We start from the raw sequence: 14,590 nt of genomic DNA, 5'->3' as shown, positions 1-14,590 counted from the left end.
CTTCTAGCACTTGGCTGAGCTCTCTAGGGACATCCATTCCCATCTTCTCCGCTACACGTAACCAAGGCTGGAAATCAACTCAGCATCCCACATGTCAGTCTCAAATTAGTTTCCCCACTGAAGCAGTGAGACACATGGTTACTTAACTCATCTCTCACCAAATTTCATATATCTACTAGCCATCAGCTCATTTAAAAAGGATTAAATAGGGAAATAGCAACTCTAATAATGACAGTTTAGGGATAACAAGCAAATAGTTAAGTCAAAGAAGCAGCAAAGAGGCAGGTGGTAGGTAGGTCACTCTGTCAGTGAGGGCTAAAGAAGGAATTTGAGACGAGGTATGAATGACAAGTCTGCATTGGCTCAGCACCTGCCTCTTGCATGCTGGAAGAGCAATTGTACAAAAGCCATGTGAAATTCACACAGAAAAGGTTCATCCTTGGGCCTCTTCTTGAAAAGATGGCTGTGAACATACTAATGGGCATTATGAGAAAAGATTCAACAGGCTCTGAGCCATCAATTAAGAAAGAAGCATTTCAGAATATGAAGTCTGCACCTCTCTGCTTCCCTGACACTGGTTAATTACTGCAACTCCTCAAGGCTCATGTCTCCAATAACCAGCTCTGTGACACTTTAATCCCAGCAACCTGATGACAACACTGAATTCAGAATATGCCAGCATTTCAGAGATGTGCTCCAGAAAGCCTTTATGAAATGCTTTAAAGGTACTTGAGAACATCTTTATGTTATGATTAATATCAATAATACAATGAAAGCCTGAAGATTTTCTTGCCAAGAAAGACAAACAATGTGAGGACATCGGATACTTACAGCTTCCATTAGCCCCTTTACTGTGGGTGATTTCAGCATCAAAGCATCAAACACCTCATCTGTCTCCTTCCTCACATACAAAAGCACTGAAATAAAAAAAAAAAAAAGTCAAACTTGGAGCAGGTTCAGTCAATTGCACAGATGAAACACCCCATGCTGAGTAGAAAAACAAATATTAATCCATGACAGATAAAATGAAGCACTGAAGATGGTTTGCACTTAAAAAAATGTACTTTCAATATCATCAGTGATCTAAACATGGACAACACATCATAGTTGCTTTGAGAACACAGTAACAAAAATTCAGCTACTTTAACATAATGTGAGGACTCTGCATCTTCCAGAATCTAAATCTCCATTTACAGCAAGAAACTAAAAAGCACTTGGGTCCTGCCTCTCAGTCACAGGACAAAACACACAAGCTAGGTCTTCCTAAAAGCTGTGTCTTGGCTTGTACCTCTCCAGGCTTCATCTAAAGGGCTGGGAAAGGACGTTCAAAAAAAGGCAAGTCTGGTTTGTCTTAAGCTATGCCTTTGAAAACAAAACTAATGAAAAAAGAAAGAAATAGTTCTATCTGACGTGACCATGTGGATGACTACAAATGACCTGACCAGTCTGAAAATAAACACTGGGAAAAGGAGTTCAAAGTCATTTGAGACTTTACAGAGGAGACATTCATGAGCATGGTTGGCAGGCAGGCATTTTCAGGTACCCAAATGCCATTTCTGTTACTCTTCCTCCCTCAGATGTCCAGCCGGGTCTCAGTCATTCACAGGTGCCCTGCCTTCTCTAGCTCTTGTTTTTTCCTGACTAGTACAGGTAAAAGGAGGAAACTTGCTGCTACATAGCAAAAGCAAAGCAGACTGCTATAAGGCAAATAAGCATAAACACTAGAAAAGTGTTCTAGGCATAATCATACGTGACCAATAAGTAGCAGGTTAAATAAGATGTTCTGCACTTTATTTTGTTTTCTAAATAATACCTTTTCAAATAGCAGTGCTGAACATGAGGTGCAAACACATATGCAGTGTCAGGTTTTTTGTTTCGTTGGGTTTGATTTTTTTTTTTTTTTTTTTGGTAGACATCTTTTGAAAGTGCAAATTCTTGTAGTCCAAAAGATATCTTAATCAGGTAACTCAACAGATGATGTGCATATGAACCAACAGAGATTTTTCATAGAGAAGCAAGAGTTTTGAAGCTAATTCTAAGGTAAAGACTAGCAGGGTGGACTCAAGCCCATTTGCAGAGACTTGTAGCTTCTTTGCCCAGGTTTTGAAATGACTGGAGAAAGTCATTGTAAAGGAACAAAAAAACCCCACATGACGAGTTAAATTTTACTGGGTCTGATATGTTTATTTGCATGAGCAAGCACTCACTCAAAGTGCTAATTTTACCAGTACTAACACTCATATTAATTTAGTAACTGTTTCCTTGTGACTAGAAGGCTGTCCTGTAATTCCTAGCTTTACAAACATCTTGGCCTCTGTCAGCCTTAACAATTGCAAACATATCTGAAAGGGGCAAAAAAAATCACTTGGTCCAAGGTTCAAGTTGGGGACAATACACAATCCCAGTGCTGAGCTTTAAATCCTCTGTTGTGCTTGGTGTGCCAGGAAACATTACGCTGAATGAAGGATCCATTACAAGGATAAGGGGGAACTTGAATCACTATTATACACGCAGAGAGCCAGGATTAGTAAACATATGGGGGCTTGTTGTTTTTTTCTGTCCCCTGATAGGTGTGAAAATCCTGGCTTTGATTCACTAGAGCACTCTTTCCTAAATGACTTCCAACGGCAGTGATGCCTAAGGAAGCCCCTGTCTCATCCCCACCCTTTCACTCTGTTACTCTGGTCCATCTCAGTGAATGTTCCTGGATGAGGAACTCTTTCAAAAAGCAGGTGTGAGTGGAAAAAAACAACCCTTTTTTTGAGCTGTTCTTCAAACAGATCAGATCCCTGCTTCAGAGTACAATGCAGCCCCACAAGCCTCCATGTCAGCAGAGCTGTGAAGAGGTGGCCAGGTGGCCTGGAGCAGGAGGCACAGCCAAGGCAGAGGGAGAGGGGCTGCAAGGACTGCAGTGGACTTATCAGTACCACTGCCACTGAATGCCTGTGACCATGTAACACAAGCCATACTTATGCCCTCTGATCCTACTGTCCCCATGTTCACGGCATCTAGATGGGTTCGCTTTAATAGTACAGATTACAATATTAGGAGGGGGGGGGGGGGTAGAAATCTTGTACCAGGTAATGAGCTGGTTTTGACTGAGAGTTAAAAGATAAATTCAAAGTTGCCGGACCTTTACACTACCTGGCCTTAGTTCTTACCGTTCTTACCAGCACTGAAACCTGCTGTAGTCCCTAATACTCTTCAGATGTTTAAAAGAATTGCAGAAGATTGGGAGTGATAAATTTATCTTTAGTTACTTAAGAAATAGCCCCGATAGACCAAACTGCAGAGTGGCAAACAGCCTTTGCTGAAGGCAAGCCATGTTGTTGCACCTGGGAGATTTTTGGAGGCCAGGCCACCAAACAGAGGATTATGTGCAAATGCAGAAGAACAATGTTAGATACCTCTTTTAAAAGCATTAACAACAACAGACGTGTGGCAAAAATGAAACTAAAGACACAACGGGACAGTAAGACTTGGGACATTAGGAAGGTCTGAGCCCAGGCACTATCAATGCCATGACTAACACCCTATGAACAATGACTAATGACTACAGTCTCTGTAAAGTGGACTCTGGATGGAGATGTGGTACATCTTAGTCAAGGACAGTAGGGCTGGTAGCTGTGACCTGACTTTCTCTTATTTGGACCTTTCACTATTGCCCAGGCACAAAAGCCCTTGGTAACAAGTGTGAATGCTGTCCTTCACAGGGATGGTTCACAAAACTCCAATTGTTATGAATCAAAAATGTTTCAGTGTAGTTTAACATGACTTTCCTGAGAGAAAAAGGGTAACAAAAATACAACTTCTTTAAGCTGAAAACTACAGGACTGGAAATCAACCTGATCTTAACTCAGCTGCTGGATTTATAATTAACAGGAAACTCCCTATGAAATCTGAAAGGGAAAGTGATTTGAGAACTCAAAACAGGGAAGGACCACAAGTCCAGCCAAGTACCTAGCTACATTTCACATTTGGTACAGATTAACATACTTCACATTTCTGTGTTGGTCACTTGTACCTCTCTTAGAGGTCAAGGAGATGAAAGAACAATCCACAAAGATCCAGCAACCTGAGTGACAATATGAATCTTGTTTTACTGTAGTTTGCAAACCCCTTCTAATCTGTTCTCTTGAAGGCTGCCCCTTAATACCTTTCCTTCTGCTGGACAGTATTACAATTAGTTCCATCAGGCAGAGGTGAGTTACACAGTCACTTCAGTTCTTCAGCTGAGCTTGGACCCCTCACTAGCTGCTACTTGCACTACTCTGCTAATGAGACACCTTGGGATTTCATTGCTTTTAATGTATATTTTCACGTATCAGACCTACTCTCTCTCAAATGTTACACCAGTGCCCCATCTATACCTGCTCTCTAGGGCTTGTTGATTCTGCTGTACCAGATCAATCTGGGAGAAAAGAAGCTTCTAAACATTTTAATACTCAGTGACTCCTGTGGTAAAGACAGCATTGGGAAAGGGGCAGATTCAGCTAAACTCCATCAGCACAATCCCAGATGCAGGGTTCCGGATGGCAGGAAGTTCACCAGAGCAAAGGCCACACTGGAAAACGCTTGGCCTCCAGCCAGCATAGTCCAAGTTGCAAGAAACACTGAACAGGAAGGGGATGTGAAGAGAGCATTCTCCAGCTCCTCTGGTTCCATGCCTCTCCTGGATTTAATTAGTTAACATAGTTTTGCCACCAGTTAAATTTTTTTTTTCTTTCTAATCTTACCCTTGAAATGCTTGCAAGTCCTGGACAACATTAAAACAACTAACCACAGCAAAGGACAGAAATAATCAAAGCAAACCAATACCTCCTTGCAGGCAACTTCCCAGGCTTCCAGCTGGGAAACCCAGGTGAAATTTTAGGAAATGACAGTTCTTTATGTAGCCCTCATGACTGTCCTCTTCTGCTTGACAGAGCCCTGATAATGTGAATTTGGCCAAGGTTTGGGTCAACCAGGGGCAAGTCTATGGTCAGTGCTGACCTCAGAGGTCAGCATAAGTAATTTAAGATTTAATTAAAAGAAGAATATGTTCACATTTATTCCAAGGAGATATCAGTCTCCATCCTATAATCTTCCCTTGGTTCAAGCACACCACCCTAACCAACACAGAAACTTGGCAAATGCAGGCTCATGGGAAGTTATTTCTACAAAGCTCAAAGGAGTCTTACAAATGGTCAATCTAAGAACAGCTGAGCTCACTTCTGTGCCTTGTTGATTTGTTGTCTCACAAACTGATGGGTGAACTTCAAAATAGTTGCAAGTTTGAGTCATGTAGGTTGGTTAAAGCCCTGGAGTCTCCAATAAACTTGTATGACAGAACTCATGAGGCTGAAGGAATGGCAGATATCCTCCAGGATGTTTAACTGTGACAGTGTAGGAAGCTACCACCAATAGCACCGCACTGGAAGTGACTGTACACACAGCTGATCTGGTGAACAAACCCACCCTCAGTGCAAAGTTTAACAGCTCTACATAAACCACTGCTTCAGTGTTATCCAACTTAAGCTTCACTTGTAGCAGACTCGAAAACAGGAGGTGGTAGAGTATATGAAATGCAACTGTAATAATATTCACTCAGGCAGTAAAAAAATTTAAGGGAAATAAATTCTTAAAAATGCTGTTAGGTCTGCTGGAAGATGTCCCTCCATGCCTTATATTTCTAATTGGGTAGGAATTTTCTAAGACTTTATTCCAGCTAATCTAAGTCTGCAGTCAGCAGGAGCTTGCCTGTTAAGGTCTCTGTATTTGACCTAGTGCATCTTGCATATTTGCTTGTGATCTCAGCCAGAACAGAAAAGATGAGCAAAAGCTAAAAATAGACAACCACAGATTTGCTACTGGAACATTTATGAACTATGTAGCTTGGCCAAGGATCAAGAAACTTTCCAGCTTTTTTATATTTTATATACACTTGTGCCCTGATCCCTTCTTGAGAGAGCACAGTCCTTTTTTTTTTTTTTAATTATCATTTTTTCTGCTTTTAAGTCATTTCTAGTATGTTAAAATCTCTTCTCCCATCTACCTACATTCGCACTAGCATTCAGCAATTGTCTTGATCCAAGCCACACCTGCCCCTCCAAGCTTGAGGGGTCGAATTCCACAAAATTATTTTTAACTGCCTATCGACTGTTACCTCTTTTCAGGCCTTCTTCTTTCACTTGTTTCAACGGGGATGGACCAAATTCCTCCTCCACAGGCCGGAACATCCTTTTGACCAGGACACTGCTACTAGAATACACAAAACAGGAACCATGTCACAGTAAAACTGTGCTCCCAGAAGAAGAGGAGACAACAGCAGCAGTCATGACTCACTCTGTACTCTGGCATAAACACCCACTAGCTGCTCAAGTAGCACCAAAACAGAAACTGCAAGGATTTAGCTTTTGATGCTTATCTGAACTATCCAGCCCTCTTTATTACCCAGACTGACTGGCTGGGACAGGTGACAGGAAAATATGTTCCAATGTTACTCACTAATCTGAAAACCCCAAAGGCCCTTAAATATTGAGGGAAGGGGGGTAGGGAGGAAGAAACAGTTAAGTAAGGAACCAAACCCACAATTGTACATTGATTTACCTCCTCTTCGGGGTAAAGGAGATAGCCTAAGGAAACACTAGCGTTATTTCTAAAATCCAAGACCATACTAGCCAGCAAATTCAAAAGGAATAACATGCTGGGCCAGATCCAACCCAAAGCTGCAACATGCTCCATCAGGGGAGCTGAGGGTTGAAGGAGCAACAGCTGCCCCCTCTGCTTGTCATAGCTCTGGCAGGACTTGGAGTCTTGGAAGAGAGAACTGAAGCTAATGTGCTTGGTGCAATAAACCCCTTTGTTTCTCAAATTACACCGTAAGCCTTGTGAAGAATATTAGTTTCATAAAAGAAACAAAAAGGGTCTCATGTTTTCAAGTCAATGTCGGCAGCAGGTTCTTGGCCGCACCCTATGACAGACCACTTTTTGCAGGTTTATGGGATTGCAGTTGTCTTACTCCAAACTCTCAGATTTAACGGTGCTCACTTGGGATTTAGGCAACTTAGAAAAGTTGCGCACACTGTGGGCTGAACTTCAGCCACCCATATTAAAGCCCTTAATCTATGGCACCTCTTAACTATTAGAGCGACTTTCATCAATTCTTCCAGCCCCTTCAAAGTCAGATAGGGGGTGCTCCCATTTCCAACCTTTTCCCATTCCAGGATCTCCCATTCTCCTTCTGCTGTTCTCTTCTGGCACTTGGCCATTCTCTCTGCAGTTCCTGTATTTGTCACATACACATGTGTGCTGCTAAACAGCCTTCAGGAAGACTGCAGTGAAGTTCAGTGCCTAATCAAAAGATTCCTGGTTTTTAAACTATTTGAGAACCCTTGTGCATATATAAAAGGCATTTCATTATCAAATATATTGTCCTGTCCTGGCATTGAACCTTATGGTCCTTTAAACTGTTTTACTTGGAAATGTATTAAAAAACAGATATAAAAACCAGCCAGTTCACATGAAGGAAAAGAAAGCTACACCGTAAAATAAACCTCCCCCTACCAGTTCTACATATTACTCACCCTCCATAAGCAATGGGAGAACATGAGGGAAGGGGGAGAAAAGGCATCAGTTTTATCTGGTTTTATGTTTTGTGTCTTCTTTCTATGAGTTTGAACTGCTAACTGCAAAGCTTGTGAAACAATAAATTTCTTACCCTTCTCTCTCATCATCTGTATTATAGTAAACCTAGAAGGACAGAAATAAAACCCAACAATTATTCCCAAAACTCAGACATTTGCTTAAGAGAATAACTTCAAAAGGCAGAAAAGACAAGTAGTTTGCAGTTTTTCATATGTTAAAAATCCTTTTCCTTCTGTGAAACAAAAACATCTCCAACTGTGATATGGGAAAAGGGTGGCTTAGAGAAACTGCTGTTGAATATTATCTAGTGGAAATATATCAAAGTATTTTTGAAAGGCATTGTCCTCTCCCCTGGTTCATATAATTTTCCCAATTAATTTACAATCCTCTAAATCAGATCACTACTCACCTAAATTAACCCTAATACCACAACACTCACAAACTTTTCTCTGTCTTTAATAGTATCTGAAAATCTAATAAAACTGTAGAGAGAAACATTAAACTACAGGTCTACTGGATATACAATTACTAATGATACAGCTGATCATTTTTTTGCACAGGCTATGAGCAGAAGCCCAAATCCAGATCACTGTTTTGTGTAAATCCATACAGCTCACAGTGGGACCAAATTTTCAACAGCAGCAAACGCTGCTAACAATAGCAGCGGAGGTATAAAATCACAGTCTGCTGTCAAAGGCTTTACGGAACAGTCAGCCAAATTCCTTGCAATGTGCCAGCACTGCGGGACTGCACCAACAAGTGTGCCAGCCCTCCAGCTACTGAGCTACTGAAGGCAGGGCACCAGAGCTCTGTGCTCTGCTGGGGCAGAGCAAGGCATCTCAGGTGGGTTTCCAGCACTTTTGCTGGCAAGACTCAGAGAACACTTGGCTCTCACTGAGAGCTTTTGCTTCTGAGCCTGCACAATGAAAATAGCTCAGGTGTGTGTGTGTGCAAAGCCAAGGTCTGTAACTCATTCTATGAGTTACAGCAATAAAAGACATGGCTGAACATTGCCTGAGAGCTAGGAAACCAGGGTATCTTCCAGTTAGTTTAGAAAATTATTTACAGGATTACATATACTAAAGAATGCTTCCACCTTCTCCTGTTTTGAGACAAATTCACATTCTGGTTTGAAAGCCATGAGGACAGAAGGTACCCAGTACTGATATGTGAGTGGGCGTCTTTCCAATTTTGGAGAGTCAGTGACAGCTGCGACTGCAATGTCTGCGCTCTTTGTGCTTCGCTCTACCACAATTCTGCTTTAAAATAACTGACAATTCCAACAGTGTCATTTAATCTTCATCATCTTAATATTTAAACACATGCATAAAGGTCTCATTTACTCTCTGAGATGTTAATAAATAACAGGTTCACAGTAAAAAAATTGTCAGAGCTGACCCTCCAATTCAGGTTTGCAATGTCCCAGCAAGCGATAAAGTAGAAAAAAGCCAAGTCAGCAAAGACTCCCTAATGTTTACTGATGATGGTAATTGGCAATACTGAATATTAACATTAGCATGACAGAGTTTTACTTGGTAGACTGAAAATATTTTTTCCAAGGAATTTTCAGTTCTCTAGGTAATGACAACAGAAAATGGACAGTGGTGTTCAGTAACCCTGCTCTTGACCTCTCTATTCATGTAAGAGCTTGGTCTTCGTCTTCAGTTGTGACAGGGAGGGGGGTCTCTGCTACCACAAGGTGGCACTTCACTTCATCTAGCCAAAGAGCACATGCAAAATCAGACTTTGTTTCAGTCACAAATCAACCTATTTCTTGACTATTTGTTCCATTCTTTCTTCCCAGCAAAAGAATAACAAAACCATAACAAATACAAACTAGTCAGTTGTCAGTGAAGTATAAACTCCTTCTTCACACCCAGAACTTGGAAAGGTACTTATCCTTTATAAACTCTTGTATATGTGACTCACCAAGAGTTGTGTTTATAAAAACAAGAGCTGAAACAAGCACCCCTAGGAACAATGATTTTATTTTCCTAAAATCTGCCCTAGAGTAGAGGCAGACAGATGGCAAGTGGGCACCAGCTCATCTCATTATAATTTCCTACCTGTCCAGTTCTTTGTAGGTTTCCAAAGTGAACATCCGGTATGAAGAGAACTGGTTGGGAATCCAGGTCAGCCATTGTTTTGAAGAAGGTGATATCACTCTTTTTCTGCAAAGGGAGTGCACTCAACTTCCCTTCAGCTGCAGATCACAAAGCAACATGGCTGTGAGAGGAGGCATGTTAAGCGTGCCTTAGCCCCAGACCAGAAAGGCCCATCTTACCATTATTACACGAGGCTTGGGATGCCTGGCCTTTGCCTTTCTTCCTGTTCTGCTTTCTCTCTTCATCTCGGATTTTCCTTTCTGCTCCCTGATGGAAACAAGACAACACACAGATATTATTACCCTAGGGGAACCTCTGAGACCATCGTAATTAGCAGTGCCTTGAACTACAGCAGCTGACATATCAGAAATACTGAAACAAAAACTGGTTATTCCATTGCAGATAAATCTGTCCAGACTGTTGGAAAGGTACCAGCTTCGCATCGACTACCTGCGCCTGAAACTCAAGTTGGCACCACCAGCAGCTCCCAGGGCCGCAGACAGCAAGGGGAACATATCCACACACTGGTTTGGAGAAGCCAGGATGGACAGCTTATGCAGCGTGCAGTCTCTAGCAGGAATGATGCCACCACAACTTTTGCAAAGCCCAGTGTCTCTGCAGTGGACAGAATGCTCAGGCCAAATACTTTGTGTATGTAATGGCAAAAAACACCTTCAGCATTGTTACCATCCTAGTTCATGTCTGTTAAATGCCTTTACCTAAACTCTCCTCCATCCACTTTGTCTGGGGGTGGCATTGCTTCACTGTGACCAACTGGGCAGAGGCCTTTGAGATATGACAGTGCAAGAAGGTTGTGCTGACAGGTTGCCAACACTGCAAGGGTTTTTACAGAAAAAGACAGGCATTTCAAAGAGGGAAAAGCTCTCCAGAAACGGCAAAGCAATGTAGCACTGCCCTAACTAGGCACCAGGAAGTCCTGGGAAGTTGCAGGCTTCTGTTATGTAAATACACTCTCAACAAGTTTAAAAAATAAAATTTGTTATTGACATAAAAAGCAGCAACACCTCCTTTGAAGTTCTCCTGATTTACTTTATAAATAATACCCATCACATTGTGAAGAGTATTAAAGATCCATATGCTCCCAGACAGTCAGCATGCAAGATTACAGTTGGTTTTTTTTCCCCCAATTAAAATTGGAAGTTTCTTGAAAAGAAAAGGGGGGGAGGGAGGTAAGGAAGCCAAAAATACCCACTCTAGATGGCAAAATTCACACATGAGCCAATGAACCAAGCTTGAAAAGAATGCAAGGAAAGATGTACTCCTGGTTGTGATCTACCAATAGATTTCCAGAGGCTGAAATAGATGGAGGAAGAAACAGCTCTTTAAAAAAAACATGAAGGTGTCAAACAGAAACATTGTCTCCAGACTCAGGTCCCAATCCAGTTGTCACTGACCTCAACTGCAGACACCAAGGGATTCTGAATTATGCCCTCATCGAAATTGTTTCTAGGGGTACATTTGTATCATTAAAGGCTACTTGTTCTTTGTAAGAAAGGAGCATAGAGCTTTCTTCTCCCTAAAGCTGAAGATTAATAGGGAATTGGAATTGCTCAATACTCTATGATAATCCATGTTCTCTGTGATGATATGCACTGAAGAGAAGGAGGCAGGAACTGCATATATTCTAAAGAACATGTAGTTTCTCAGATTAAAGAAAAGTGGATTCATTTATTTTACTTTGGAACAATGCTATGGTATTTGCCAAGTCAAATGGTCCTGTTTCTTTTCAGCAAATCTAATCACATAAAGAAAATCAAAATAGCTCTGAAGCCCAAGTTCCTTCATACACAGTGGCTAAAGCATCTTGCAACATATAAATATAAATAGGTCTGGTAGCAAATTTCCCTGACAACCTATTTAAGGAATAAAAGTTATATGTTCTTATCATAATGCAGCATCAGTGATCTGCATAGGATAAAAAGACTGCAAGGGCAGAGAGAATTAGCACTGAGAAAACGAGATGTGCACTGTAACAGATGCTTTGAAGATTGCCTATGGAAAACAAACACAGACAGAAGACTGGAGGATGAATAGAGAGTAAGGACACAATGACAACCTCTGAAGCATTTATCTCCATACATTTATGTCACAAAGCACACTTTGGATGTGAGTTGGCGTTACTCTCTAATTTATATATGTAAATTAGTATTACAACTAAGCAATTGCCCGAGTAAATACTAAAGTACATGTATTATATAACACTTAGCTAAATGCAGTTTTATTTCTTCAGAGATAATTCTTTCCACAACAGCTACTCTGTATTTCAGTTACAAGACATTAATTTATTTACTGTGCAGTTCCAGTGATCCAGATGACTGTAATAAATCAGGCACTTTTCTCATCAGCTTCTCTTTGAGGCTGTCAGATTGGGGCATAACAGTGAAGTCCATGCTTTTAAAATTTATAAAAATTACTATGTGTTTGCTGGGTTTTTTTAAATGGTCCCAATGGTCCCCAATAATACCTCTTTAACTGACCATGACAAAGAGGTGGGCAATAACCACCTCAGCTTCATAGCCTTTCCCAAAGTGGCAGAAAGCCCTGTTCATGTCCCTGGAGGGTGAGCTGCAGGCTGACAAGAGAAGCTGAACCATTTAGCACCCCCTTAACAAGCACCAGGGTTTTATTTTCACATATTTGAAAGATAAGGATACCAAGAGGAACCAGCTACCTTCTTCTGAGCACCATGAACTCTCCAGCACTACTAGCTAAATGGAAAATTTCCAACCATTTGTTTACTCAGGAAAGTCCTGTGACAAAGGGATATTGGTAAAGATCTGACAGGATAAGTTAGGGGAGAAGCAAGCCTCAGTCTCCTTCCAAGTGCACATGAACTGTCATGGGAATTGACCTCAATAATTTTTGTTCCCTCAACTTATTTTCACATCTGCATTAAGTTAAAAAGCAGTATGTGTATGTATACATTTATATTAAACAGATATATATCCCATTATCGATACTCTTGAGCCCTTCAGTTCCCACTTCCAATACAATTTTGATGCGTGTAACACTTTTACAACCCTCTGATCTTCTACTTTGAGACAGTTTTGATTATTAGACTCAACATTAATTTCCTGCTTTCTAGTCTGGATATTTGAAGCACCAATTAAGCCAATAGATGCAACGAACATGTATTATTCAAAATCTCCACCAGTTGTACCTACAGGTCACCCTTGATGAGTTTATGCTCTGAGTTTCCTTCCTTTTTTTAAATAATTCAATTTTTTCTAATTGCTCTTCAAAAACAAGTAGATGAAAATGACTTGTTCCTTTGATATTTACCAAGCTTTTAACATCCAGCTGTAGCTTCAAATCTCTAAATATTTGACATTCAAAGTTACAATTAAAAGCATAGCATTTTGACTGCAAGACCTCAGTGCATACATTTACATTCATTACTTCCAAAGATTTTGCTCCACCAACACAGCTGACTGATTAGCCCTCAAGATCCCGTTGTCAAGACTTGCAACAAGGGAATGAACCGAAAAGGGGGAAGGAGCAGCAACAGAAAGTCCTGGAACAATTGAACTCTTACCCTTTCCATTAAAAAGTTAATGTTACATATTGCCTGGAGCATGGCCTTTGTCTTTCTATTCCCACCTGTAAGATGGCAAGACTAATTTGGATAAACTTTCAAGTCACTTAAATAGATGTAGACTCTTGAATCCCTGAACCTTGACTGGAATTCAGGCATCAGCTCCCCCATGGAAAATCTTTCTCAGGAGGGATAAAGTCATCAGCTGGCAGATGTTAAACACAATCGAAAAGTGGTCACAGTCTCTTCTAAGAATTATCACTGACATAACATTTCTGAGCAACTGTTTCTACTTGATGATATATACAGCTGACCATGACATTGGCTAAGCCATTAAGGCATGATCCATGTTTGGGAGCTGAAAAACCTTACCAGTTCCCACAAAGGAGCAGTCAAATGTACTGTAAAAGAACAAAATTTTGCAAAAGAGGGAGTGAGCACACACAAAAAATTAGTTACTGAACTACAAAATGGGAAAGGCTAATCTATTTTTGCAGTTTACTTTTAATAAAAAAATCCTAGCAATATGGAGGTCTCATTGAAGCTTCCAAAATCAGGGACTGTAATCAAGGGAGATGGGAAATCCATCAGCTGCATCACTGGGACTTGGTGTTTTCCACTGCATCAGAAGAGAGCTTAACAGACCTTTACTGAAAGGTGCATTTCTCTGTCAGAGCATCTCCACAAAGTGTACATGCTACCTATCCTGGCTGTTAGAGCCAGGAGGGACAACCTCAGCAGACTGGCATTGCGTGAGCCTATCATCAGCACTGACCTTCCCAGCAGAGATCTTCACATTTGCACTTTCTCTCATTTTTTTTGATATTCCAGAATCATGACCTAAAACAAAATGCCCTTTAAAAGTCCAACTATTCCTCACCAGCTGAGGAATCAGGGCCAAAAAGGCTGCAAAGCAGTAAAATAATTACATAATAATCTGCTAGATTTGTGACATAGCTTGTCCAAATGCTACCATTAAACACAATTCTCTAGGGAAAAACATTTAATTAGGTCTAAAATACAGTAATAATAAATTGTCTAACAAGGATCCTTGTCTATCCACGGTAACTGTGCTTTCCACTTACCTTGTCACAAAAGACCTTGATCTGGCAATAGGCTCTGTGGATGGGTTTATTGCTGCGGTTGTTGTAGCTGTACGTATCAATCTGAATCATCAAAGGAAGCCCTTTTACTCCTTTTTGTGAGGAGAAGTCTGTGCTCAAGCAATTCACTGTGATGAAAATCTGTGTGCCAGAGAGATTACTTTTAAAATGTGGTACAAACAGTGATTAAACTTCCAGAG

At 40.8% G+C, this 14,590-nt stretch overlaps 1 protein-coding gene across 2 annotated transcripts in view; it reads right to left on the bottom strand.

The window, feature by feature from the left end:
* Positions 1-14,590, bottom strand: part of GRHL2 (grainyhead like transcription factor 2) — a 62,134-nt gene that overhangs the window by 6,002 nt on the left and 41,542 nt on the right. For both annotated transcript variants that reach the window (XM_027883401.1, XM_027883402.1), the window contains 6 exons: positions 14,373-14,531; positions 9,911-9,998; positions 9,693-9,829; positions 7,700-7,731; positions 6,146-6,240; positions 832-917 (listed from right to left, as the gene is read on the bottom strand). In XM_027883401.1, coding sequence (XP_027739202.1) covers positions 832-917; positions 6,146-6,240; positions 7,700-7,731; positions 9,693-9,829; positions 9,911-9,998; positions 14,373-14,531 — 597 coding nt within the window. The remainder of the gene's footprint in view (positions 1-831; positions 918-6,145; positions 6,241-7,699; positions 7,732-9,692; positions 9,830-9,910; positions 9,999-14,372; positions 14,532-14,590) is intronic.

This window comes from Empidonax traillii, unplaced genomic scaffold (genome assembly GCF_003031625.1).
Source record: "Empidonax traillii isolate 1590-97213 ecotype Southwest subspecies unplaced genomic scaffold, ASM303162v1 scaffold126:size1624879, whole genome shotgun sequence".
Taxonomy (NCBI): domain Eukaryota; kingdom Metazoa; phylum Chordata; class Aves; order Passeriformes; family Tyrannidae; genus Empidonax; species Empidonax traillii.
This window is presented reverse-complemented; position numbering and strand designations above follow the sequence as displayed.